General features: G+C 37.4%; 7 protein-coding genes and 1 non-coding gene across 10 annotated transcripts; 6 read left to right on the forward strand and 2 right to left on the reverse strand.

Moving 5' to 3' along the window:
• Positions 1-4,414: 4,414 nt before the first annotated feature.
• On the forward strand, positions 4,415-10,716 carry LOC114763048 (diacylglycerol kinase 5). Of its 3 annotated transcripts, XM_028952648.1 has the most exons (14): positions 4,415-4,732; positions 5,266-5,304; positions 5,398-5,611; positions 5,777-5,899; positions 6,030-6,158; positions 6,684-6,769; positions 7,183-7,306; positions 7,709-7,757; positions 8,044-8,126; positions 8,265-8,332; positions 9,111-9,191; positions 9,487-9,574; positions 9,733-9,849; positions 10,118-10,716. In XM_028952648.1, the coding sequence occupies exons 3-14, from the start codon at positions 5,411-5,413 to the stop codon at positions 10,436-10,438; spliced, it is 1,470 nt and encodes a 489-aa protein (XP_028808481.1). In that variant the 5' UTR covers positions 4,415-4,732; positions 5,266-5,304; positions 5,398-5,410; the 3' UTR covers positions 10,439-10,716. The 3 variants fall into 3 exon arrangements, with proteins under 3 accessions (XP_028808481.1, XP_028808478.1, XP_028808479.1); XM_028952645.1 differs by lacking the exon at positions 5,266-5,304 and having other exon boundaries at positions 5,390-5,611; XM_028952646.1 differs by lacking the exon at positions 5,266-5,304.
• On the forward strand, positions 9,220-22,060 carry LOC114763051 (uncharacterized). Its single transcript, XM_028952651.1, has 2 exons — positions 9,220-9,224; positions 21,646-22,060. The coding sequence occupies exon 2, from the start codon at positions 21,665-21,667 to the stop codon at positions 21,929-21,931; it is 267 nt and encodes an 88-aa protein (XP_028808484.1). The 5' UTR covers positions 9,220-9,224; positions 21,646-21,664; the 3' UTR covers positions 21,932-22,060.
• On the reverse strand, positions 10,923-14,598 carry LOC114763050 (protein THYLAKOID FORMATION1, chloroplastic). The gene is made up of 5 exons (XM_028952650.1): positions 14,292-14,598; positions 12,884-13,151; positions 12,128-12,344; positions 11,525-11,640; positions 10,923-11,298 (listed from the first exon to the last, which is right to left on the reverse strand). The coding sequence occupies exons 1-5, from the start codon at positions 14,488-14,490 to the stop codon at positions 11,196-11,198; spliced, it is 903 nt and encodes a 300-aa protein (XP_028808483.1). The 5' UTR covers positions 14,491-14,598; the 3' UTR covers positions 10,923-11,195.
• Positions 19,434-19,950, forward strand: LOC114763052 (uncharacterized). Its single transcript, XM_028952652.1, has one exon. It carries the CDS (start codon positions 19,553-19,555, stop codon positions 19,817-19,819), a length of 267 nt encoding a protein of 88 aa, XP_028808485.1. The 5' UTR covers positions 19,434-19,552; the 3' UTR covers positions 19,820-19,950.
• Positions 22,061-22,167: 107 nt separating the features above from the next.
• Positions 22,168-23,318, forward strand: LOC114763053 (uncharacterized). Its single transcript, XM_028952653.1, has one exon. It carries the CDS (start codon positions 22,860-22,862, stop codon positions 23,109-23,111), a length of 252 nt encoding a protein of 83 aa, XP_028808486.1. The 5' UTR covers positions 22,168-22,859; the 3' UTR covers positions 23,112-23,318.
• A 148-nt stretch (positions 23,319-23,466) lies between these two features.
• Positions 23,467-23,538, reverse strand: TRNAD-GUC (transfer RNA aspartic acid (anticodon GUC)). The gene has a single exon. It is a non-coding gene; the product is annotated as a tRNA-Asp (tRNA).
• A 329-nt stretch (positions 23,539-23,867) lies between these two features.
• Positions 23,868-24,454, forward strand: LOC114763055 (uncharacterized). The gene has a single exon (XM_028952655.1). The coding sequence runs from the start codon at positions 23,978-23,980 to the stop codon at positions 24,248-24,250; it is 273 nt and encodes a 90-aa protein (XP_028808488.1). The 5' UTR covers positions 23,868-23,977; the 3' UTR covers positions 24,251-24,454.
• Positions 24,455-26,136: 1,682 nt separating this feature from the next.
• Positions 26,137-26,606, forward strand: LOC114763056 (uncharacterized). The gene has a single exon (XM_028952656.1). The coding sequence runs from the start codon at positions 26,195-26,197 to the stop codon at positions 26,480-26,482; it is 288 nt and encodes a 95-aa protein (XP_028808489.1). The 5' UTR covers positions 26,137-26,194; the 3' UTR covers positions 26,483-26,606.
• The last annotated feature ends 66 nt before the right edge of the window (positions 26,607-26,672 follow it).

Raw genomic sequence — 26,672 nt, forward strand, 5'->3', positions numbered from 1 at the left:
GAGAATGAAATGTTACTCAACCTGGGAAGCGATGTCGTGATTATCAAACTATTTATAGCAGTCTCGTTGGAAGTAGCGTGACCGTGGGGGGTCCAAGTTCAAACTTCAAACAGAGTCTGCATGGAATAATAGTACTGGAGAAGCGTATTCATGGGACTCTTCGACGTAATTACTGGTTGTTGAATACAAATAAAATATTGTCCTTCTTTCCTCGTAGATGAGAGGCCACATGCGAAGAAGTTTCAGACATAAATTAAATGGAAGAAGCTGCCCTGTGAAGCACCTAAATCTCCCACATACTGTATAATGCTATTTAGCATGACAATTGGTCCCCCGAGTGATTAAATTGTCCGAGGCGGCACGATCCATTGCACGTTAATAAGAATATGATTTTCTAGAGATTTTTGTGGAAGGCAAGTTCAAGTTTCCTACAACCATTTGTTTATAGGATTTAGAATTTCTGGGAAAGGAGAAGGAACTTTACTCGCTATTTCATTACTACTTCTCTGCTGTTACGGCTCTTTTTGTGTTTGAGGCAAGCAATAATAATAGTTGCGAATAAAAAAAGTTTTTGCGGCTCAATATCCAATAATCTATATATCCAAAAATTAAATTAATTTAATTGGTCGTGTATAGGTATTACTCCGGTGAAAAAAATTAGAAGATAATGCGAAAGACTGAACATTTTATTAATTTATGGCACTCCTTAAATTAGACTCGTTATATTTTATAATCATGAACCTAATGATATCTGATCTCGCTAGTTGGACTGATTCAATTTGAGGGCTTCTTCTACGAAGGTGGGAAGGGGTAAAAAAGTAAAATCAAATAAAAGAAGGATCGGTTTGTCTTTATTTGGCTGGCAGGCATCTCATCGCATGGCTTGAATTTCCATCCAAATTGCGTGTTCGGGAAGCTTGACCCTTGTCAGCTTTCTGGCTTTCTTGACTAGTAGTTTTCAAAATTTGTGTTGAATATTAAAAAAAAATATTAAGAGATATTAATTTAAATACAATCTTAAATTAAAATTAGTTTTTTTGATAAATGAAATATGATGTTTTAAAATAATCGAAACTCTTATTTTCTTCTACACAATTCATATTTATGATTTTCTTCCACAAAATTTATATTTGTGATCTTATAATTATTTGATATAATTTTTGTGCCCTATAAAAAAAATTTGAATAACAATCCTCAACTGTAACTTTTGATTTAATCGGTGCAATTTTGTATGCTTCAACATTTTTATAATTAATTTGTTACAATACTCGGTTGCACTCCCAAGGAGGATGCCAAATTACATTTTTCATTTGAATCCTTGCAAGCGCAAATCACATGTTCAAATAAAGACTGATAGAAAAACAAACAAAATTTAAAGGAAAAAAAAATATTTGACGAGTATGTGTAATTGTAGAGATTTGACATTCATGCATAATTCACAATCCGCTATTACCTTTTTTTCTGGCCAAACGCAATTGGCTATTACTAACTACTACAATAATCTGCAATTGATCGCCTAGCTTTTAACCGACGCCAAAAGTAAAAAGATCTTCCAGCTTTTGACACGGAACATTTTAGGAGAAAAGATATATATTTAAGTGATTGAACTTGATTATGAAACATTTTTAGTCTTTTAATAACATTTTATCTTAAAATATACTTATCAGGTCCTAAATATAAGACCTTTATACATACTAGTATAAGGGTCTTATATTTAGAATCGGAGTAGTATTTAACCTGTCATATTATCCCAATATAAAAAAAAAAAAGAGTTGAAATTAGGGATAGGAGAAATGTTGACGTAACCTTGAACCATTGAAAGCTGTGGCGCTAGTCGTTAATATTCAAGAGAAAATTACGCAGGAGAAGGATCTAAAACAGACAACATGTTTAATGACGCAGAAGATCAGAAAACAGGCAACAGGCTGTGATGCCCTTGCTTAACAGAATCAGGCGTACCAACCGGCGCCTATTAACAATTCCAATGCCCCTCAACTAGCGCATTTAATTTGGCGGAATGATGAACAATATTGCAATTAAATCTTGCACTCTTTTTATTTTTTTTTAAATTATGTTTGATTATCACTATTAAAGCGTGAATATATATACTCTTCTGGTCCTAGATATAAGATCTTTATACACACTAATATAATGGTCTTATATTTAGGACCAAAGGAGTATGTAAATATATGTGTGTGAAATGAACATTGATAGAAAGAGAATATATGAAATAAACACCATTTGGAATCTTAATTTTTACCATTTGTTTTCCAGCACTGTTCCTTGAAACCGCACGGCAGCACCAAAGTTGGAGCTACCTTTACCTTTGCCCCTCTTTAGATGTGACTGAATTCATCTATATGGTCTTTTTTTTTCCCTTAATCAACTATATAACCATGATTCTACAGCAATAACACTTCTTAACAAAACAGAAGGTTAATTCAGTAAACTAGGAATCAAAATTTAATGTTCTCTGAATTCTAATTAATTATCAACAAGCTAACTAGAGACAATTAATGATTTTATTATTCACCACATTCGAAGTCAAGTCTAGTAGACTAGCATCCGAAAAGTTAAAAAATGGTGGTGCAGGCCTGTTTGGATTGACGATTGAAATTACTTATAAATACATTTCAGTTAAGTTGAGACAAAATTCCTCTCATATTTTATAAATTACGATTAAAAAGTTTCTTACAAACTATCCCAAACGAGTCTGTAGTCAATTTTTGAAGGAGTTAATTACGAGAAGCACTGAAGCTTAATTATAATTAGTTACCAAAATCTTGAATCAAAACTGGAATAATGAGATCCTGCTCTACAGAAGAAGGTTTTCTGGCGATGGAGGCATTTAAGGTTGTTTCCACCACACGGTGTCACCAGAACTGGAACCATCCCATCACAGAGCTCCTTGGACGCCAACATATCCCCAGTCACTCCCAACATTTCTGCATTATCGAACAAGTTGGACGTACGATACTTCCTTTCTCCAGAACCTTGTATCTCCACCGTATGTGGCAGAAGAACAAAGGCACAAGGAAGTGCGATATTATGGCCTCTGTCCTCTCCGCTACAGTTGTGGCTAATGCGGACGTAAGATAAGGGTAACCAAACGGATCAAGATTGTTCTGTTCTTTCATGGATAGGTGAATATATAAAATGCAGAACATATACCAAAGATACACACACACACACACATAGTGGAGAAAAAGACCAGAACTGAGCAGACGAACTTGGGAGTTCTGATGGGCCTATTGGAAATGAGGAACAAGAAGAGTTGGAGCAACGTGACGGGAAGCACATGTGGAATGGGTTATCCCAAGAATTTTGAGTTATAATTCTATGCATACAATAAAGATCAGAAGAGAGTCCAGTGTGTAAATGTTAATTAATTAACCTAAAATTACTCATCAAGGGTAGAAAGGTCTCAGCAGCAGGTACAATTGAAAATTCTAGAATTAATATGGAATCTGTTGGGGATAGTATAACGATGTTTTAATCAACTCAGGTTCCAATAAGACAAGAAAGAACGGCATCTCATGCATACGTGCAATCGATTCCATCAATTAATTAACGAAATTAGTAGACAAATTATGATTATTGGTTAGAGGGGTTGCACAGAATTCCTCATTGAGATGAGCACTGAAATTAATTCTGACTTTATTGATATTATACTAACTGTAGTTTGACTCTGCATGTTCTAGTTCGTCTCTTCCCGTCATAATTCAAAACATCACTGAAAGTGTCAACAATGTCAATATTTAATTATACATATTTTGAAAATAACGGCTCACTAAAGATTTAAAGATAGCAACCCCCTAACCGCATGACATGGGCACTCTTGTTTGGAAAAAATTAGTTAAAAGCACCCATTTAAAAATTTCACTAGCTAGAGATACTTGAAATTGAGTAGTGCAGTTTTTCTTCAACTTGTATGAGACTTTTTTTTTTGGGTTGTAGAAATGACTTTTATTTTGATGAAGACTTTTACACTTAATTAAAAATATGTTGCTCATAGTTAAAATAAGAGTTGTGCTCATTACCTTTAGTGAATAAAATTTTCAAGTAGTTAGTTTTAACTAAAATTTTCTTTTGTTTTATTGATTTTTTTTATATCAATTAAAAAAACCTGGACTTTGCTTGGCCTTTTTAAGATATGAGATCCTAAATGATAATTACGCGGTTCCAGCTCCCAAGGTGTCATTCCAAATGGCGCCAATTCGAAGTCTGGTAGGTGCAAACAACCAGCTCTCACTGGCCAGCCATGAGCTCGAATGCCCATGTGAGGCAGCTTTTCAATGGACCCTACGTCTTTGGTGTCACCACTCCTTAGGCTCCCATGATTGAACTTTTCTTTTTCCATGATCCTTCTTTTTTCGCTTGGATCTCAACTGACTTGATCCGTATTAGATATTTTTATGATCCCTATCCACGGCTCCCGGGACACAGCAAAACGATCTCACATTCCCTTCTCGGATTCTTCTTGTGCTCATCTCTTCACTCGGATTCCGCTTCCAACGGACCCACCAAGATCCCTTGTTGTTCCCCTGACATCTTACTCCCTTTTTAACTCCGCGTCCATGAATGTTCGTCTGAATTTTGCCAACTCACATAATCCATTATGCTTCTTGTGTTAGGTTGAGAGTATTTCGTTTTCCTTCTCTCTTTTCCGGTTTCCCTCTGCATCTTAATTCTGGAATACAAGACTCAGATCCCGCAAGGATTTTCTCTCCAGGTAAGATTACGAAGCTGTTTGGTTGACACACGCCTTTCGTGATCGAATTTGCATAATTCGAGTTTTATTTGCAAGTTTTTCTATGAATTCGAACGAATTTCGAAGCATTCACTTCGGTCCTGTCCGTTCCCACTTTTCTCCTCTCCTTTCGACCATTTGTCTCGCTACACGTCCTCATCTGTCAGCTTGATGTATTATAGTTAAACTAAGTGTTTCTACTCTTGGCTTATTCCCGGCTCTCATTTTTTCCTTTTTTATGGTGAGATCGCTGGTCATTTTTCCAAAAATATTTTATGATATAATAAAAAGGAAACCTGATAATAAACCCTTTTTTGATAAATGATCAATCGTATATCAGTTTTTAATTTGATCTTAAATTTCCTTTAACTTTGATAAAGACTGCGATAAGGAAGTATTAGACTTGTTCTTTTCGCTATCTTTGTACTCCTACTACTACTATTATTATGCGGATTGAATTTACTTATCTACCTTAAAAATTGGTTGAGTTATGCGTAATATTTTTCTTCTTTCAGAAAGTACACAGTGCTTCTTACATTTGGATATATATATATATATATATATATTCATTCTCCCTTCCAATTTATTTTCTTGTCAAATTAATCTTTTATACAAAATAAAACTGTGAACACGATACAGTTGTGCAGCTGCATACAAACAATGGCTTGTCACAAGTCTGAGCCCAGCTTCTTGAAGAACTTTCAGATCCCTAGCTACATACTTGTACCGGAGTCATCAAAGGGTGAGATCAATCATGATGCACCTTCATGCCCAGTGCTAGTTTTTACTAACTCCAAGAGTGGTGGTCAGCTGGGAGGGGACCTTCTTAAAACGTATCGTTCTCTTCTCAATGAAAAACAGGTAAAGACAGCCAAAAGGAAAAGGAAGAAAAAGGCCTTGCTGGTTTTATGTTGAATATTTCTAGAATCTTCAAGTCCATGAATACACACACACATTGGAAGCTGTAGAAACGAAGTCTGCAATTGAAATTATTCAATCTCAAATGTGCAAAGGAACAATTTTCAGGTTTTTGATTTGGGGGAAGAAGCTCCTGATAAGGTGCTGCGTGGAGTCTATGCTAACTTTGAAAAGCTCAAGCAGCAGCATGATCAGTTTGCTGTACGGACTATGGAGAGGTTGAAATTAATTGTGAGTTGAGTCATGCTTGATGTTTTAACAGAAATTATTCTGACCATCTGAGTTTGCCATTTGAATTGCCTTAATTTATTGATTTTGAAGGCATACCCTCATGAATTTCTGATAGTTACATTGTTTTTAGGTTGCAGGGGGAGATGGAACTGCAGGCTGGCTTCTTGGTGTTGTTTGTGATCTCAAATTATCTCATCCTCCACCGATAGCCACAGTTCCCTTGGGAACAGGGAATAATCTTCCTTTTGCATTTGGTTGGGTATGAGACTGCATTTCTCTTTGCGGTTGCTTTTTCATGAAACTTTGAATTGCTTATTAAAACATACTGACACCACAAGCGATGTAAAGTTCAAGAACTATGATTTTAACACTAGAAGTTCAAACTGTATAAGGGCTTGTTTTGAATTGGACGCTGTGCAGCAGCGCAGCGCAGCAGAGTAAAAGTAAAGAATAAAGCTCAAAAAGAAAAGAAAAAGGTAAAAAGAGGACCCCTTTCTTTGGGTGCATCACAGCACAGCAAGGGATGCTCCCTCTACCTGTGGCTTTTTGATTGGATGCTCACGAAAGGGCACATCTTTTGTCTTTATATTTTTGATGTTTTGGTTCCTCTTATGCCTTTATTTTCTAATAGACGGTAGGGAAATTTCCAGTTAGCCCTGATGATAAATAGGATTTTATAGAATAAAGTAAATCAGACCCATTAGTTTTGCAGTTGATCTTAGTGCATGGAAGTAAATATTTAACATGAATAGAAGAATGACACAGGTATTGGGCTTCTTTACAGGGGAAGAAGAACCCAGGAACAGATGAACACTCGGTTGAATCATTCTTAAAGCAAGTCATGGAAGCTAAGGAAATGAAAATAGACAAGTAAATTGTGATCCTACCCTAATATATCATTGTTAGTTTAATATGCCGCTGTTTACATGGTTTACATATTAGGGTTTTAATAAATCCAAATTGAAAGTTTATAATTCCTTAGTGGTTCTAGGATTGAATTTTCATTTTGTTGAAACCACTACAATATGCTCTTTTTGGTGATCTGCTCAGACGGTGTTACTCTCTTATGTTTGCTATATTTAATAGTATGCTCTGTAATTTACCCATTTGAATTCATTATTTTGGTTCCTTAAGGCCATGGAGGCTGTTTGTTAAGTTTAGTCATAAAACTTTGTTCCTTGTTTTCAGCCTTTATTTTGCCCCTGCTTATCTCCCCAAGTCCTTAAACCCTTAGCAAAAGTATGAATTTTGAAGGGTTATTTTTTGTTTTAATAACACATCAGCTGGCACATTCTCATGAGGATGAGGATTCCGAAAGATGGTTCCTGCGATCCCATAGCGCCTCTTGAACTGCCGCGTTCTTTACACGCATTCCATCGTGTATCTGAGGCAGATGAACTGAATATGGTAAGACAATAAGACATTCTATAAGTTGATATTTTGAGATCTCCCCAATCTGGTTCATGGTGCATCTTTAGGCATTTAAATGAGAAACCATCAGCTTTATACGTCACATGTAGCTCATGGTCCAGAGGAGAACCTAATCCTAATGCCCAAGCCAATAGAGGAGCAGGGAGCCTCCACTTTTAAATAGAAGTCTCTTGTCTACCAGCCGGCTGACATTGCTTAAGGCTCCACACATGTTTTTCTACTTGTTTGACGTATGGATTTTTAAATAACAAAAACAATGAGGGTGACGGTAGCTCATAATTTTTTTGTTTTAATATTTTCAAATTTTGGGGGAGCGGGGAAAAAAATCTTTCCTTGCTTTCTATACTTCCTTGCATGACTGTTTTTTCTTCTTCTCAGGAAGGTTGCCACAGTTTCCGTGGGGGATTTTGGAACTACTTCAGCATGGGTGAGAATTTTTTGTTTTCCTGTATAACTAATTGACATGGAATATTCTGGACAGTGTTAAATTTTCCCTTTTCCCCTTTTCTGATCTCTTTAGGTTATGCAATTTTGGTTGACAACCATGTAGCATGCATAGTTCTGCATGAATAAATTTTGGCAATGGAAACTTAATTTTTACATGATCTGAAAAATGTGTCATGATTATATACTGTTACCATCTACCGATTAAAATTTCATGGACTTCCTACATAAGTTTTGCTGATAATAAGATTTATGACTACTGACTGTAGGAATGGATGCTCAAATATCTTACGCATTTCATTCAGAACGAAAGATGCATCCAGAAAAGTTTAAAAATCAACTAGTTAATCAGGTAATCAAGCCCTCTGTACCTATTGCAGTAATTAGAGTAAATGCATATATAGTATATGGTTGATTAATGCCTATACAATATATGTCGATCCACTTCTAGTCACCCATTTTGTCTTGATGACTCCAATCTACATGTCAGAGTACATATGCTAAGCTTGGATGCACACAAGGATGGTTTACGGCCTCCCTTTGCCATCCATCTTCCAGGTTAGTTCATGTAGATCTTGCACAGTTCAGACAATCATTTGCATCGTCAAAGTTATAGCTTGTCTTTACCTACTTGTCACACTTAAAACGTGATGTCTTTTCAAGTGCGTCTTACACCACTTCAATAGATTCAGAAATAATTTAGCATAATTCTAATTAACAAATTCATGAACATGCTCTAATACTGACTGATAAATTGTTAAATTGGCAACTTGCATTTGATGCTCTGACTATATAGGGCTTTCTGTTAAGATCGTGTCTTTTAAATATTTGGTCGACTGTTTTTTTCTCCTTTCAAAATGTGATCCTGATAATTTATTGGTGGAATATTTTAATCATATTATTTGTCTATATGTGGAGAGAACACGAGAGTCAAGATTTGGAAATGATCTCTTCCTCTGCTCTAACAGAAAATTGTTGGATCTTAGACTATAAACTTTAGTTTCTTTCCTAGACTATCATACCTTCATATACGCCTAAGAATTTAGTTCTGAATCAGTTAGAGTGATTTTGTGCAATAGGTCTTCTCTAAACACATATTCTATACTATTCAATGTGGAACTTAAGTTTCCCATATTACCTAAGTTTCCATAACTAAGTCAATTGTCCATGCGTGTGCATACGTGTGAGCCGTACTAACACAAATGTGGGCATATGCGCATGCATACGCGCATCTATGACAGGTTTTGCATTAACTTTACCATGAATTTGTGATCTGAACATGATTATTTCGTTTTCATCTCTCTCAATAATCAAATAATTTGATCTTCTGTTGCAGCAACATAGCACACATGGTAAAAGTGAAAATCATGAAAGCACATGATCATGGTGAGTGGCAAGACCTGCACATACCTTCCAGGTGAATATTTTTACCAAAACACACGAAGTGTACGTCATAGAAAGTCCTAAGTAGTCGGTCAAGGATTGATCTCTGCGTTTTTCACTTGCCAAAGGTCCAGCAAAACAGTCTCTCCTGTTTTTGTCATAAAAATTTATGTTTTTGCAAACCGCATTTTGCTTTTGGTCATTACTGGATGATTAGTTTTTGATATATGCTATATTCTTGTGTATGGATTTCTAAAATAAAAGGGCCATTGAGAACTTCTTAAATAACATCTAACATGCTTTATTGATTCTATTCATTTAATATACAGCATCAGGTCAATTGTATGTCTTAACCTGCCTAGCTTTTCTGGTGGATTGAATCCTTGGGGCATGCCAAACGGAAAGAAGTGTCATGAGGTGAATTGCATCTGCTAATTCCGATCAATTTAGTTAAATATCTTTATTCCCTTGGGTTAAACTCAAACACCAAGAAATAACTAATATTTTCATACAGCTTTTTTTTGTCCCCAAAAAAAAAAACTAAATAATATGTATGGCCTCTTGTTGGAGCACAGAGAGATTTGACGCCACCCTTTGTAGATGATGGTCTTCTAGAGATTGTTGGCTTTAGAGATGCCTGGCATGGGCTTGCTTTGTTTGCTCCCAATGGACATGGCACGCGTCTTGGTCAGGTACGTGTGGAATAAGCAAATGTTGGAAACTAGTTTCCTTCCGAAACTACTAAGACCACATTGAAAAAAAAAAAAAAAAAGCAGATTTATTATAACTAGAGTTTGAGAAGGAAAACCAAATATGCGATGAGACTTTTAAGTTCAGTTATCACCAAGTAAGAAGTCGGTTGTAGTCTAATTATCAAACATTCATTACGTGAGTCATAGACATCAATTGAACTATTAATTTGATTAACACCGCACTTGGATGCCTCTCTCGGGGCATCAGGCCCACAGAATCCGCTTTGAATTTCACAAGGGAGCAGCAGATCATACCTACATGAGGATTGATGGAGAACCCTGGAAGCAACCTCTCCCAGTTGATGATGATACCGTTGTGGTAGAGATATCTCACCTTGGCCAGGTCAACATGCTTGCCACTCATGATTGCAGGTCTAAAAGTGTGCATGATGCGTCAGCAACACACGATGATCATGTGGAGGAAGATGATAGTCAAGATGAAGACTCTACAGCTGAGGAGTATCGCAAGTTTGGCGCAGCAGATTCATTTAAAATCCCAGATGATGTCGATCTCTCTCATATTAGTTAGGCATTTCGCCGCTAAAGCCGCTAAATATGGTGTTTCTACTGCCTAGGAGGCAAGGTTGATATTTCTTACCCCGATGTGATATTAATGCGGCAACCTTTATAATAAACATTTCAGTATTACGTTGTTGGTTGCTGTCTTCAATTTGGAAAATAGGGTTCAATTTATTTATGAATCTGAATAAGAAGCCTTGAACTTGAAGGTTTTTTCTTTTAGTATGTTGGGCCCAGAATAATGGAGTGCACTTTCTCCCTATTTTATTGTGATAATTACTGATATTAATAAAGTTAATAATTTTCTTCTTTTCTTGTTTATTTTCCTTTGTTTTTTCTTTGGGTGAGAATTATCATTTTCATTTAGCGGCAGCAGGGGTTCCAATAGTATGGCAGTAGACGACATTGAAGTCAAACTCCGAATGGTTTTATAGAACCATAGGTACCTTGCTGAAACATGACAAATCACCAAACATCTGAAGAAACCGATGGACTGACCTGAGAAAAGTTTCAATTGTAACCAGAAAGTATACGTGCCTCAAGCCTTGCAATCGATAGCTATTAAAAAAATATATTTGCCACGGAGACAAACAGTACACGTAAGAGAGGATGATGTGATCATATTGACAGGGTGAGGTTTCAGCTGGATCACCGTAAGAGCTAATACATTGAATACAATATGTAGGACCAGGCTGGTTACAACTGATTATTCAAGAACCAAGAAAAATGAAGCCAAGAATGCGCAACCATCACAGGAACATCGTTCATTAATGTCTAGAGGCCAGAAAACTGATGCTTTGTCCCAAACATTTTGAAACCGCCTCATTAGCCTTTTGCGATTCAGTCCTTTCTTCTCTTTTCTTCTTCTCCCTGAAGCAATGTATTTCAAAGAAGTCAAAACCTCGCTATAAAAAACAAGTCAATCAAAATTATATATACAAGAACAAGCAGATTTACAACTTGCAGAGTCAAATAGGCCTCGTTAAAAAAGACTTTCAGTAAATTCATAAACCATGCAAAGTTCTTTTGTCTTGTGGGGGAGGGAGTTGAGGTTGGAGGGTGCCAAATGACTGGTATCCAAAAATCTGGTTCTCACCTGTCAACATATTCCCTGAGCAGCTCTTTCGCCTGAACCAACTTGGAAAGCAGATTACGGTACACATCCAAATCACGATCAACGCTTCTTTTGTTGATGTTCAAAGCTGCGCAAAGCTGTTGGAATAACACCAGGGATTAAATGAGCAATTTATCATATCAAACAATAATGGCCATATTTAAGAGCTAGTTTTACAATCTTGATAATGAGATTTGAGCAACATTCTCTGCAATGCCAGTGCGAGACATCTACTCTCAACATCGTTAATGCATCTGCGGTTTTAGGGCATAGGATGTTTAGTTACAGAAAAGTCTACTGTGAAGTGGAGTATTCTCCTTCACGAATTGAAGGCGCTAACCATGCAAATGAGGGTTGGAGAAAGAGTTTGAAGGCCATTTATTCAATTCAATTATTCCAAATAGGTTGGCACCTGGAAATGCAACACTTTCTTGGATATCTAGTTTGACGAAAACTTAAGAGAATATGTAAATTATTCTTGGTAGAAAAAACTTCAGATCATTAAAATAGAGCACATAACAATTCAAATATCTGTAAGTTCAAATAAAATAGCCATGATATCCTACAGGAAATGGGTAACCATACCTTATCCAAAATGGCCGGCTCTGTTGCATTTGCCAACTCAAGAAGTCGAAATAGTCCCACTGCAAAGAAACGACTATAACTGAAATCCCCCTTCCCACCTGCTCTTTCTGCAATATCCTTTAATATACCCTCCACCTCTCCTTCTCTGGAAGAAAACTCAACTAGGGAAGTTGGGTTCTGAGCCCGGGCCCACTCTTCCAACTTCTGTGCATCTATTCTGTAGAGGCTCATATATAACATCATTTCTGATAAAGAATTCTCAATGCAGTTTATTCAAATTTCCACAATACAATGAAAATGTTAAAAGGATAATGCTACTCCCGCTTTTGCTAAAAGACCTTCATTTGGATATCCTAAGACTCAACAAAGTGTAAAAAAAGAATTGATTAGTCAACAAAGGAAGTCATTCTATTGTACTATCTTCCGATTCAATTGGAAGTCTATGCAGTTAGTGTGAATTGAGACGCAGAAATATGTAAAGCTGATGTTGAAATCATGTTGCAGGACAAAGCTACAATTTGCAACTCCTACCTCAACGTTATTGTGTATCAATTCATGTTTAATGTCTGTAAATCATGCTGTAAGGAACTGATTAACTGATGTGAAACAGACATTTCATTCTTTAATCATTGTGATTCACAGCTAAGAATAGAAGCTATAAAAAAGATACGGTTAGAGCCCTCATGGATCTTGAACTTTAAACAAAACAATTAGATCAATTAATTATGGAAAGAACCAATAACTCTATCTTCTAACCTATATTGTTCTGGCTCTTCTTTCAATGCCCTGATATATGCTTGGAAGATGGCATCTCGATCTTCATCACTAGGATACCCATCCATGAGTTGATCGTACACAGTGACAAAACCAAGCGCAAATACAGGGTCATAACGGTATGATCTCTTGTATCTCATTAAATGCTGCTGAACAATGAGCTCCTGCAGCACAGTGTTGTAGATACTAGGGATTGGTCGTTTATATGCCTTGAGGAAGTTATATTTTGTCTCAGATACAGTGGGAAGATCTGCATAAAAAAACGTAGACAAAATAAGAAGGTTTATTTTTCATTTTTATTGCTTCTGCCCCCATTGCAGTATGAGTCTCTAAGAGAGATGAAGGAAACAAATGCGGAACTTTTAGCAAACAAATGCAAAAGCATATTTGCTCCTCACACAATTGCACTATAGATTTGAAGTGTCGACAAAGCACAAACTCAAAATACTTTGGGTTGAAACATAATTGATAATTTGGAAGACGCGGAAATAGGAACAATCAGACCAAAACCTTTAGCACTTGGTGATAAAGCTACAGCTCCCATACCTAGTCAAGGACTACTTCAAACTAAAACCTTAAGCTGCCAGGTGGATGCTTATAATTCATTTTTATATCTCAATCAGTTGTTCCGACAAGCTTGACACTGCATTATGTTTATAAAAGTCAAATGGATTGGATATGCTCATTAACATATAAAGCTCACAATCTGTAGTTTTAAGAATATTTCCCTTTTTAAAAAGCATGCACTGCTAGATAAATTAGAAGTGCGTCTACAAGAACTTATATTACAAGAAATTTCATAGGAAAATAGAATGTAATGTGAGATCAATCAGGAAAATTTCCGATAAAATAAATTTGACCCAAAATATATCCTCAAAAGTAATTACATTCTGTTGGTTACGGAGAACTGATGAAGTTCAAGTGTTTGCAGAAATTCATAGTACTCAACAGTAATATTATTTAGCAACAACCACTAAGAGCGTCAAAGGAATATGTATTCCCTTCGATGGGGGGACATCACCCCTCAAAAAAATTTTCCACGGTTTTCTCAATTGATATGAAGTTGAAATTCTTAAAAATCAGTAAAAACCCGGACTTTAATTCCATTAATAAATTAGAAAAACCTGCACTTTAAGAGTAACTTGCAGAACCATACTTTAATCGAAATCGAGATCCAAAAGAATCAATATATAGAACGCTAAAATTGGAGACGATTTCTCAATACACAGGACTTCGGACTTCCATTCATGATGACAACAGGTATCAACAAATGAAGTTTAGTAATTCTTTTTTAAAAAAATTTAAAACGATAACAGGAAGTTCATAACTCTACCACTCCCCAATCTTTATCGATAATCAGAACTAAGGAGAGAAGCAAATGGATACCAACCTGTCGCAGAAGACATGCATTGAATAATCATTTTAGAAGTGGAATTGGAAGCTCCAACACCAGCATAGTGGTAAGAAATATTCGTCCGAAACCGTAATGCCGCCGAATTGAATCCGAGGAAGCGAGTGGAAGGGAAAGCTGCCTTTCTTTCAGAACAGTGAGTTAATGCGGAGAAAGAGAAAGAGGTAACAGCGGCCATTGAAGGGAATAATAGCAATGGGAGAGACTGAGGTGGTCTAATCAAAGTCAAAGACTTTGCGGCATGGTGGTTCCGACTGGGAAGAGAAAGGTCAGAGAGAAAGCACTCAAAGCAGCAGCGTTTGGTTTCGAAAGTATGATTGTGAGAGGGATAAGCTTATCCGGAGTGTGAAACTGAAATTTTTGTGAGTTTTCGAAAGGGCCGATAGCATAACGACACGTGGAATGGGGTGGCGAGGTTGAGTTCTCGTCGCGGGAGTCCAAGGAACGTCGTTGCTTGTAGTGTTAGGATTTTGTGTCCGATTTTTTCTCTCTCTCTCTCTCCTTCCTTTGTGTGGTTCAGCTTCGTCTTCCGTTTTCAGGTCGACCCTCCTCGTGAGTCATGGCTTGTACACTTGTGAAAAATTGACCAAGCTCCAAAAAAAAAAAGGTTGACTTTTATTATTATCCAAAATGTATTTAAATTCATTTCCTAGTCAAAAAGAATTATTGTGGAAGTGAATCACTAAAATTTCTTAAAAGTGAATAGGTATCAAAAGAAGCAACTTCTTGTAGATGTCTGGAAGAAACAAAAAGCAAACTTGGATTTCTGCCTCGAGCTTAATCTTGTTAAACTTGTATAATGGCGGCGCTCCTCGTGATCATATGGAGGGGGTGAAGTTTACTAAACGAAATCAATGCTTAATAAGTTAAAGATTGTAACAATAAAGAGTGTATGAAAGCTTCAATTCTATCCTGAGGCATCTTGGAGCTTAATTACTAGCTCACGTGAGTGCTCCTACCCTACTGCCTTTCAGGTGTACAAAGATGAGAAAGGAATGCTTCATCTTTCACTGATACTGGCGATCTTATCCGATCTACATGTGGTCACGTGTATATTCCTTCTCATCCGGTGCTTGACCAGTCATCCTGCTTTTGCGTATTTAACAATTCATTCTGCACTGTAAAGCAAGAATCAGCCAACAGTACAGCAATCAGAGTTTTAACAGAAGCTGGCTATGGATTAACTGAAGATATATTAAGCAAGCTGCATCTAATTTATGCAACGCCTCTTCATCTTTGCATCAGATTACAGAATCTTGGTCCTTGTTACTCACTGTTCACTGTGGTATCTAAGAGCTAGACGCCAAGCAGACAATCTAGCGTGACAGGTGGCCAGTTGTATATTTGTTTATGCTTCGAATTACTTATATTTGGAAATTGACGAAGATGGTGTGATCAAACCTACAAGAGCTTACCTGTGAGATATTCCGAAGTCGTTCACCAAATGGAAGGAACCAAAGATCCAAGGATACAACATATGATTCGTTCTCAGAAAGGATGCTCAAGGCATAAGACACAGATTAGTGTCAATGTTGATCAGGCCGGGAAAACCAGTAATACTGATGCTGCAAGGTTCAAACAAGCAGAAGAAACCCTCCGGACTGTCATGTACTTGAGCTGCTGGGGTCCAAACTCCTAAATTCACTAGTACTATTTTTGTGTCAACCGGCAAGTATCATCTTTTCTTCTTACTTTTTTCGCCTGGAAAGAATCTTTTCTTCTTACTGCTAGTTGTATTTGTGCCCATTTTCTGTAGAAATACTCAGCTACAGCCAGCTGACATAGAGTTTGTAATGTCGAGTTCAAACTTAATAAAGACCCTCTATGTTATAAGCCCTTCTTCTTGCATCCTATATAAATAAAATATGATTAATGAGAAGAGTCCCTCTGTCTTGTCTAGAGAACGTATGATGTTGCTTGTCGCATATTAATGCCTTGAATGAACAGTTAGTTTAATCGGCTCAGGAATCTCTGGGAACTTTCTGTTCAAGCGAGAAATTTGGAGCAATTTAAATGAAGCCTCTATTAGGATTTTTCTCTTGGCTAGCATTCAGATCGATATGATGAATAGCTGGAAAGGCAATACGCGTATAATAAACTGATCAGTATGTCAGTAAAGCATGTGATCCACCCATCTTTATTCATTCAGAACCGATTTGCTATGGATCACAAAATTTAAATGGTTAAACTTGACCGACATAATAACAGAACAGACAAAAAGAAGTGAAAATGAATACATTAAATACCTACTAAGAAAAGGGTGTGTGATGTTTGTTTAGATGGGAAACAAAACAGAGGATATGTACGTACATATACATATGAACATATTTAAAGCCCTTCCCCAAACACTCGATAAGGTGGTAACAGAAACTCTGGTACAAATAAAAACATGAACGTTTTATTACATGTAGCCATTTATCTGGGTCCCCACAATATGACATGCATGAGCTTTTCAGCTCTCTCTAAGTTCTTCAGCTTGTATTTCTCGTTTGCTCCCGCCATCTTCACTTTGTCTTCTTCTCCAGGAAGATGCCTGCCCTGGAAGAACTTGTCGTAGTCCCCTCTCTGCTTCGCACTCATAGCGGGCGCCAAGTCCTTTGAGGCAAGCTCATTCATGGCTTCAAATTGAACCAGAAATGGCTTCCCTCTTATTCATGGGCGAACTCTGAGTAGTGCGAGTCTATATACAAGCAATTCCTTCTTTATATATGACATTCTTGTTGGCCTAACCAAAGGCCAGCCAGTGCAATTGATGGAGACCGATGGAAAATAATTGTGGCTCTTCTGGTAACTGAACTAAGCTAGTGTATTAAATAAAGCTCAGCAATGACTTTTCATTACACTTAGAGTGAATCAGTAATGATTGGTGAGATTGCAACCTGCAAAGCTCTTAATATGCACAGTTTTCTTTGTAAATAACATGTTTCATACTCCCTTTGTTCCTTATTATAAGAGACAAATAACTAAATTATGTTAATAAAAAAAACAGTTAAAATTAATTGAGGACAATTAATATGTAAAAAGTATAATGTTTTTTCCAACAATGCCCCTATTAATAAGGAGAGAGAGTATGAGAGAGAACAATTAAATTATTAAGAGAAAGAGAAGTGAGAGGGAGAGAGAGTATGAGTTGGGGACAAAATAAATAGGGGTAAAATAGAAAATCAATACAAAAAAATAGAGACAACTTTTAAATGTCTCTTATATATGGAAACATGCCATAAACATCAAATGTCTCTTATAATAACAAACAGAGGGAGTACAAACTAAGAAAAACTTTAAACTACATTAACTTTTTATTAAAATGTAATAACTTTTTTAACTTTATCTTTATTTAATATATACACTTTTAAAAAAAAAACTATTTATATTATAATAAATGAAAGACAAAATAATATATTTGTGCTAAAAATTTAATGAAGTGACTTACAAATAGATTCAGAAAAACTTTTTCTTTTTATCTTATAAATAACACCAAATGAGTAAGAGGTAAAAAAAGATGAGTAGATATTGATGGTCACACTTGTATTTAGATATCATTACCAATAAGAAACTTAATATGGTGGTTCTTTGGACCCCACGTTATCCACTTCAACATAAACAACGGTTTCGCTTCCCCAACTACGGGTCTGAAATAACAGACCATGGGATTCTCACAAAACCATGTGCCGCAAAAGAATCCTCCAATGAAGACAAGTTGAATCACTAGCGCTTTTGGATCCATGTGGCAGCCGAGATATGGCCCCACCATAAATGAAATTCATTGTATTTGATGGTGGCACTTTCCCTGCAAGATCTATACAAGTAGCGAACCCATCTCATTTTCTCTGATCACTAGACTATTTTCAATTTCAAGCAGTTGGAAGATTCACAGAGAAGCGACAAAAGCATCGATCGGGATGTGTGGTGCAAGAGGAGGATGGGTTGTGGCAACCAGTGTAGGAGTAATGGAGGCAATGAAGGATCAAGGATATTGCAGATGGAACAACATGATAAAGTCACAAGCCCAGGCTTCTTCAGTCATTTCAAAGAAGCTGATGAGGAATGACGAGAAGATAAACAAGCCAGAGGAGTCTCTAAAAACGATCATGTACTTGAGCTGCTGGATTGGATCCTAACAGCCAGAAGAAGGAAAATTTATACCATAGAGCTAGAGCTATAAATGTGCACTACCTGTGACTTTTGATCGTGACAATTGCACGTATAAATATGTAACTTCTGTTAGCGAGGACTTGCAAACTGTAACTGTAATTGCTATCTTCTGACTCTGGATATCAATAAAAATAGTACCTTCAAGCCAAAAAGCCTCGGAGATATTGATTCATATGTCCTCAGTTTACAATATTGGTGTAGATATTGAATGGTGATGATAGATCGGGCAACTGTAAGAGTAGCACTACTCAATTGAGAAACTGTTTTCGTGTTGATGGATGCTCAGTTCCATTTTCTGGAAATAACATCCGAAGGTGAAACAAGCAACTGGTGAAATAAAGGAACTGCGTCTCAACTCTCAACTACTCCTAGCATAGCCCTGAATCCGAGAAGCCCTCAAGTTAAAATAGTGTTTCCTCAAAATCACTGATAACAGATGTTTTGTTCAAAAACAACACACACACATATATACAGCTAAGGATTAAAGATAATGATGACCCTACCTCAACATAATTATTTTCTTTACTCTAATAATTTATCTGGTTATTTATTACTCTTCCAGTCCTAAATATAAGATTTTTATAATAGTGTGTGTAAAAGTATTATATTTAAAACCGGACAAGTATTATAAATAATCGTTGCCGAGGTTAAATTATTTGATCACCCACAACTTCACAAGAAAACAAGCGGCCTCGATTCCTTTAGTTTTCATTCCTCAAAAGTTTGAACGTCTAACCAATCGGGTGACGCTGACATGGACTCCGTAAGAGCATAGACCGGTAAAAATAAAGGTAAAGGAGAATTACAATAAAAGTCTAAGCAAGAAAAATAATAAATATTAATCTCATCAAAAGCGAGAAAAGGGCAAAAACCCGAGGCTTTCCTGCCCCAGGAATTCTCGTACAGCCCCCGGTTTTCCACAAGTTTGGCCTTTTCTTCTTCTGTTTCACCGACTCGGGCATCTTTATCTACATAAGAACCGCATATCCCAGCATTTCTCCATCAAACCTAAATTTTGATATTGCTACTCCTTTCTCCTCTGAAGAACACTTCGTAGCGCCTTTTAGAGTTTTAAGAAGAATTGAAACATGAATTCAGCGAGCAGAGCCTGGGTTGTAGCGACAAGTGTTGGAGTTGTGGAGGCCTTGAAGGACCAAGGAATTTGCAGATGGAACTACGCTTTAAGGTCCGTGCAACAACATCTGAAGAATCAGGCCAGGTCCATCTCTCAGGCTAAGAAGCTGTCTTCTACTCCTTCTGCAATGGTTTCCAAAAGACTCAAGGACGAGAAGGCAAAGCAATCAGAAGAGTCCCTGAGGACAGTCATGTATTTGAGCTGCTGGGGTCCTAATTAGGACAGAAGTGCATACTTTCTTTTTCCTTTTTGAAACAAAAAAATTGTTCGGTCCATCGTGAAAGCCGAAAGGACTGATGTAAATTTTGATAAATGATAGATGCAGTGTGAAACACTAGCAAATTTCAATTATGCTCGTTGGTGTCGTTTTTCTCTTGCTTTCATATGCTTCGCGTCTAATTGTGAGTGGCAACTCCAGTTCATGCGAAACCTTTATTTTCCACCAAATCCTGATCCAACAAACGCAGAACAGGGATGATTTTGATGACTAGGAGGAATCTGTATGATCAGAAATCATTTTTTAACTACTCCTCTTTTTATTATAAGACCTAATTTGACTTTTTATTTAGTCCTAATTATAAGACCTAATCCATTTTCTCTTTTATATTTATGTATTTTTTTCAAGATAATCCTTCTAATAATGATAGTTTTAGTAATATATTTAATTAGCAAGGATATTTTAAGAATAACAACACTTATTTATTATAAATAACCAACTTAACTTACAATCTCCTCAAATAAGTCAATTGGGTCTTATAATTAGGATCGGAGGAGTAATAATAAGCAATATTAAGCACATAAATGATAAACGCCAATTAGTATATAGGTAAGGCTCATACTGTGGAGGGAGACTGATATTCAAAGCACGGCTGAAACATAGAAAGCCTGAATCTGGAATTGTTTTGATGGGGGGTCTGAAGAATCCCAAAAGGGAAAGTGGTTCAGTGAGGGTTGCGCGTGTGAAGAGGGCCACCGTTTTGGAGCATGTGAATGGTAAAACATCTTGCTCGTGTCAAATGCCCTTAAAATCATAATTTGATAACTTCATCAAAATAAACCTAACCCATCCAGCTTCGATCAGAGAAGTCCTTAGTTAAAATATGATCCCTCAATCACTGACCACGGATGGTTGTTCAAATCTTTTAAAGATATATAGCTGAGAAACAGAGATAAAGACCCTCCCTTGTTGGCGACGGCGACGACGACCCTCCTCTGTTAGCTTGTGCCTTTCGTGCATGGGATCGGTGAGTTAGGCCCATGATTGTCAGGCCGAGTATATTATGCTAGCCTCGTCTTTTTTCGTTTTGCCATGGCCGCTAGCCATCAATGCACCTTTTTTGTTCCCAAGAAAATTCAGATAACAAAGATTATTCCAGAATATTGATTTACCTTGTTTTTATTTGTGTTTTTTGGCCAATATTGATTCACTTTTTGACCCTCGGACCTTAGTACCCTCGACATAATCATATTCCTCATTATCATGCAAATTTCTTCCCAAGTTGAGTAATTTAATTATCAACAACATCAGTTGATAAAAAAAGGGGAAAGAAAAGAAAAAACAACAATTTCCCTAGCTCGCTGGAAAACAAACGGTCTTTTGGTTGTCATCTCCCGTGCGTCTACAACATAAAGTTTGGCCAATTGGGTGCAAACTCCAAAACCAGAGTCTCTACGTGGAAACTTCCTTTCTTAAGCAGTTGTTTGGCACTACCTGTTGTCACTGACATCACAGGGCCCATCCCGCTGAGCTGGAGGATAAAGATTAAGAAAATATTACTTTAATATCTTGTTAGCCCATTGAAGAGGGAAGAGGGCCCCAAAAACCGGAGGCGTTCCTGCACCCGGAATTCTCTTACCAACCCTGGTTTTCCATAAAGTTTGGCCTTTTCTTCTGTTTTATTTCACCGACTCGGAGATCTGAATCTTCACACTTGACTATATATAAGAGGCTTGCATTCCCTCAGTTCATCAACCATAAATCCTGAAGGTGTTAAATTTGTTGTGTCCGTTTCTCAGTGAAACTACACTTCGTATCGACTTGAGAAGTTTCGAAAAGAATAGAAACATGAGTTCAGCGAGCAGAGCTTGGATCGCGGCAACAAGCGTTGGAGTTGTGGAGGCCTTGAAGGACCAAGGGGTTTGCAGATGGAACTACGCTTTAAGGTCAGTTCAACAGCATCTGAAGAATCAGGCTAGGTCCATCTCTCAGGCGAAGAAGCTGTCTTCTCCTTCTTCTGCCATGGTTTCCAAAAGACTCAAGGACAATAAGGCAAAACAATCAGAAGAGTCTCTTAGGACGGTCATGTATTTGAGTTGCTGGGGTCCTAATTAGAACCCAACAGCATCATCCTTTTTTTCCCCTCTCGTAGAACGAAAAATTGTTTGTCCTTTGTGAAAGCTGTAAGCCTGTAACTATGTAAATTTTTGATAAATGATAGATGCAGTGAGAAACACTAGCAAATCTCAATTACGTTCGTTGATGTTCTTTCTCTTCCTAATATGCTTCATTTCTGAGCGTAGACTCCATTTCGTGCAATACTTTTTGCCCTGAAGAACCTGATACAACAAACCAAGAACAAGAAGAAGAATCAGACGCTCTGATCAGGAACTTCTGTGAGCAAACTGAGCATTATAAAATACACAAATTGATTGTAAGCGCGAGTTATTCTAGTTAAGGCTCATACTGAGAAGAAAAGGAAGACCGATGTTCAAGCATCGGACCCCTGTTCGAGTCATGCGCAAATCATCTTTTGATGTGTCCAATAGCAGACGATAGAGTCTTACTTGGTAGATTTAAACATTCAAGGATATTTTATGATATTTTGAAAAAAAACGACTCAGAATTTACAGAAGTCTTGGGCAATTATCTTCCTTTCTTGTAGCAGCGTACACGGACAGGTGCCCATGTTGGATTGTGGGTTAATGCCCTAAAACGTGACGGAATAAAACAAGTCAGTTTCAAAATTTCCCTCTCTACTCATGATTGGGTGGTTTTCAAGAGGCAGCAAACCAGGGCCTATTTTGTCCTTATCTTTGACGAAGATGTTTGGTCCCACGGCCCAAAACCACTGCCTCACAGACTCTGGTTTCCCCAAGTTTTGGCCTCCTCTCCCATCTACCCCGGACTTTCCCATTTCTATATATATTTACAACAACCCACTGTCTTCATCAAACCCAAATCTTTCCTACTGATCCTCTCCATTACACTCCTAAAGACTTCTTCAGCGATTCTGTGTATCGAAAACGCTATAAGCACTAAGATGAGTTCAGCAAGCAGAGCATGGATTGTGGCGACCAGTGCGGGAGTTGTGGAGGCCTTAAAGGACCAAGGAATTTGCAGATGGAACTCTGCTTTAAGATCAGCTCAACAACATCTGAAGAACCAAACTAGGTCCATCTCTCAGGCTAAGAAGCTTTCTTCTTCATCAAAAGGACTCAAGCGCCATAAGACACAACAATCTGAGGAGTCGCTTAGGACGGTCATGTACTTGAGCTGCAGGGGTCCCAATTAAAGAGAAGATGGCAAACAACATTTTTGTATTTAGTTCCTAGTTCCACCAGCAAAACATGGAGGACGAGCTCTGTGGTGCCATATATCAACTTCAGTTGTTTCTGATGTACATTTTCGTTATATAATAAAAATCTCAGATAATTCCTCCTTATATGTTCGGTCCGCTCTTTTATGCCGGTAGGGCTTAATAAAAACATGACAATACGATGCAGTCTGAGATATCCTCAAGAAAACCAGACAGTAGTTCATATTCTATTTCCAAGTAAACTCCTTCGACAATGAGAGGGCATTTGCTTCTCCCTTCCCTCGGTCTTCATCAGTGCTTTTCATTTTAGCCAAAACCAAAAACCCACTAGCGCCGTTGCCGGGGATCGAACCCGGGTCGCCCGCGTGACAGGCGGGAATACTCACCACTATACTACAACGACCGGACGACTAGAGAAGGCCCAAATATAATACTTGACTTAAAACAAAGCAATAAGATATTGCAACTTTTCGACCCTTCTCCCTGTACTGGTACACTGCTAGTTTCATACGTGAGCTCGAAACCGCGTGCGAGATGTCTTTAGTCAAGCGGCCTGGTCCCCCAATAGTCCACCTCCACTACGAGCATCTTGGATGAATGCGACGCAAGCATATGGTCCCACCCTCCGAAACCACCTGCGTTCAGCCTCTGGTTTTCTGAGTTTTGTCTGTTTCTTCCTGCCACCTACCTTCACACCTCAAGCTTCCCTATATAAAACAGCCCTTTCCCTCCTTTGCTCCATCAAACCCAAATCCTGCTAACTAGCGTCCCATTACTTACCGAGTTTCCTTTTCTGTCATACCAAAAGCAAAGCAAACCGTGTTTTTAAGAAGTATCCTAAGATGAGTTCAGCAAGTAGAGCTTGGATTGTGGCAACAAGTGTTGGAGTTGTGGAGGCCTTGAAGGACCAAGGAATTTGCAGATGGAACTCTGCTCTAAGATCAGCTCAGCAACATCTCAAGAACCAAGCGAGGTCCGTCTCTCAGGGTACGAAGCTTTCTTCTTCTTCTTCTTCTTCTACTCTGCTCTCCACCAGACTAAAAGACGAGAAGGCAAAGCAATCAGAGGAGTCCCTGAGGACAGTGATGTACTTAAGCTGTTGGGGTCCCAATTAGAGCCAAAGGGAAGCTAGAAATGAACTTTTTTGTAATTAATTCCTAGTTCTAAGCTTCCTTCAGCCAGAAAATGGAGGATGAGTTTTCTGGTGCTTTATTAGACTTGGCTTATTCTCTCCTGTGACGGAGTGATGTAAATTTTGATAGACTGTAATAGAAACGTCTAAATTTTTCACGTTAAGTATGTGTTCATCTCCACTTTCACTTTTGTGTGAGGATGTGCTTCCTCTTATCTGAAAGATGCGTACTCTATATCAACATTTCTATACTCGTACATATGTTCGTGCCTGATTTAAAAGAGAAAACAAGCTCGCCAACTGAAGATGGGGGCAAAATAAGAGAACTGATGATCAATGAAACTTTTTAACATAACGGACGTAGCTGTTATTTTATGAACTTCGATTACAGATATACGTAATTGCCTCCTATTTTTTTGGTGAAAAAGATGTTAAAATGGAGACATTATATCCCGCAAAGCCTCTGAATCTTAATGACTTATACGAATTGTGTGCTATAGGGTTATAATCAAAGTGACTCAACTGCTTCTGGCCTTGGATTTCTGAACCAAAAATAATTGAGGAGTGAACAATTATCTACTCGAGTTCAGAGATCAGGTGGACAGCTCTCGCTGGACTGTAGTTTTAGGGTGAGGGAAATGTGAAGATATGATTTCTTTTAACACCACCGTACTAATGTTATTTACAAAAATTCTCCAACAAATCAATGGGGTTAGCGTATTAGTACATAGGAGAGTTTTTTCTTTTTTAATTATAATTTACTCCACAACATTTTGAGCTGTTTTTAGTAGACATTCACTGATATCAGCGTGTTGCGGTTACTGTAAAACTCTTCAGCAGTTGAAAAGGTTTTTTTTTTTTCCCCTTAAAAAAATCCCAAAAAAAACCCTTGAAATATATGTAATTCCAGATTAGGTTCTGGAATTGTGTAAACGACAGAAAGAGTCAACGATCTAATCTATCATTTGTAAAATAAAAAAGAATTGACAATTTTGCTCTGGCTAAGCAAAAGTGAGTAGTTATTCTCTAAACAAATCTAGGTAACGCTTATACTGTTCTAGTGATTACATGATTAGTTGTAGTTAATAATAAGATATCTGACTATGAAAAAATGAGTAGTTATTCTTTATATGAATATAAGTAACGCTTAAACTTTTATAATGATTCCTTAAATTATTGTAGTGAATGAATACAAATGAGGGCAAAGTTGTCAATTTTTCTTGATTTTACAAATGATAGATTGGGTCATTGACCTTTTCTGTTATTTATATAATTCTAAGACCCAATCTGAAATTTCTTATATTTCAAAAGTTTTTTTTAGAATTTTCCAAAAAAAAACATAGCGGCTTCATTAGCGAAGTAATACCCATACGTGCCTCAATGTGCAATGCGCCCGTTCATAATAGATTGAAGGTGCCACTGTTTTATACTTTTTGAAGATTGCGGTTTGATTATCAGTTGTCTTAGCCGCCAATCACTGGATCCAAAGTGTGTGCCTTTTATCTCGAAGCAAGCAATAATCAACTCAAAAGAGATAAGGATAAAAAATAAAAGATAATCATGCTAAGTGGCAAGAAGCCGTATGTGACAAACTCGTGATTAAGACATGTGGTCCCATTGAGGAGGATACACTTTAACTTTTTTTTATTGTTTTTTGAATAAAGAGGATACACTTAACTTGATTGTGAAGCTCACCCGATAAAATAAAGAACCATGGGCTTGTAAGCCCCCAAAACCACCTCCTCGAATCTTTCAGCCCCTGGTTTTTCTCTTTATTTTTGGCCTTTTCCTTCTTTAAGCAGCAACTTCACCATCTCAAGATTCCGTCTCTATATAAACAACCACATTCGCTTCATTTTCCTCCATCAAAACATACACTGATTTCACAACTGAGTGAAACCAACCTTAGTTACAGAAGAATTAAAAGATGAGTTCCGCAAGCAGAGCTTGGAGTGTTGCAGCAAGTATTGGAGCTGTGGAGGCCTTGAAGGACCAAGGCGTGTGCAGGTGGAACCATACTTTAAGATCAGCTCAACAACATTTGAGAACTCAAGTGAGGTCTCTGTCTCAAGCAAACAAGCTTTCTTCTTCCTCTTCTGCCATGGTCTCCACCAGACTAAAAGATGACCAAACAAAGCAGTCTGAGGAGTCCTTAAGGACGGTCATGTACTTAAGCTGCTGGGGTCCCCAACTAAACTATATTTTTTTGTATTGAACTATCAGTCATCTCTTTCAACAAAACAAAAAAAAGGGCGCTGATAATTCTGGGGCTATTGTTTTGGCCTTCCATGAGGATTGTATATATAATGTGGTTAATGAAATTCTGTTTCTCCATTTAACTTGTGTCCCTCGGCATCTTCCACCTTGATGAATTTCCTCTTTTAGCGAAATTGCATACTGTATTC

Source organism: Neltuma alba, unplaced genomic scaffold (assembly GCF_004799145.2).
Source record: "Neltuma alba isolate B1F8T4 unplaced genomic scaffold, ASM479914v2 tig00011251_pilon, whole genome shotgun sequence".
Classification (NCBI taxonomy): Eukaryota; Viridiplantae; Streptophyta; class Magnoliopsida; order Fabales; family Fabaceae; genus Neltuma; species Neltuma alba.

Coding starts and splice junctions, on each gene's coding strand:
- LOC114763055 (XM_028952655.1), top strand. CDS start 23,978: ATGAGTTCAGCAAGTAGAGCTTGGATTGTGGCAACAAGTGTTGGAGTT.
- LOC114763048 (XM_028952648.1), top strand. CDS start 5,411: ATGGCTTGTCACAAGTCTGAGCCCAGCTTCTTGAAGAACTTTCAGATC. Junction 6,770..7,182: donor AAGGAAATGAAAATAGACAA/GTAAATTGTGAT, acceptor ATAACACATCAG/CTGGCACATTCTCATGAGGA. Junction 8,127..8,264: donor AAAATCAACTAGTTAATCAG/GTAATCAAGCCC, acceptor TCTACATGTCAG/AGTACATATGCTAAGCTTGG.
- LOC114763051 (XM_028952651.1), top strand. CDS start 21,665: ATGAGTTCAGCGAGCAGAGCTTGGATCGCGGCAACAAGCGTTGGAGTT.
- LOC114763053 (XM_028952653.1), top strand. CDS start 22,860: ATGAGTTCAGCAAGCAGAGCATGGATTGTGGCGACCAGTGCGGGAGTT.
- LOC114763052 (XM_028952652.1), top strand. CDS start 19,553: ATGAATTCAGCGAGCAGAGCCTGGGTTGTAGCGACAAGTGTTGGAGTT.
- LOC114763050 (XM_028952650.1), bottom strand. CDS start 14,490: ATGGCCGCTGTTACCTCTTTCTCTTTCTCCGCATTAACTCACTGTTCT. Junction 11,641..12,127: donor AGCCGGCCATTTTGGATAAG/GTATGGTTACCC, acceptor TTATTCCAACAG/CTTTGCGCAGCTTTGAACAT. Junction 11,299..11,524: donor CTCAGGGAATATGTTGACAG/GTGAGAACCAGA, acceptor ACATTGCTTCAG/GGAGAAGAAGAAAAGAGAAG.
- LOC114763056 (XM_028952656.1), top strand. CDS start 26,195: ATGAGTTCCGCAAGCAGAGCTTGGAGTGTTGCAGCAAGTATTGGAGCT.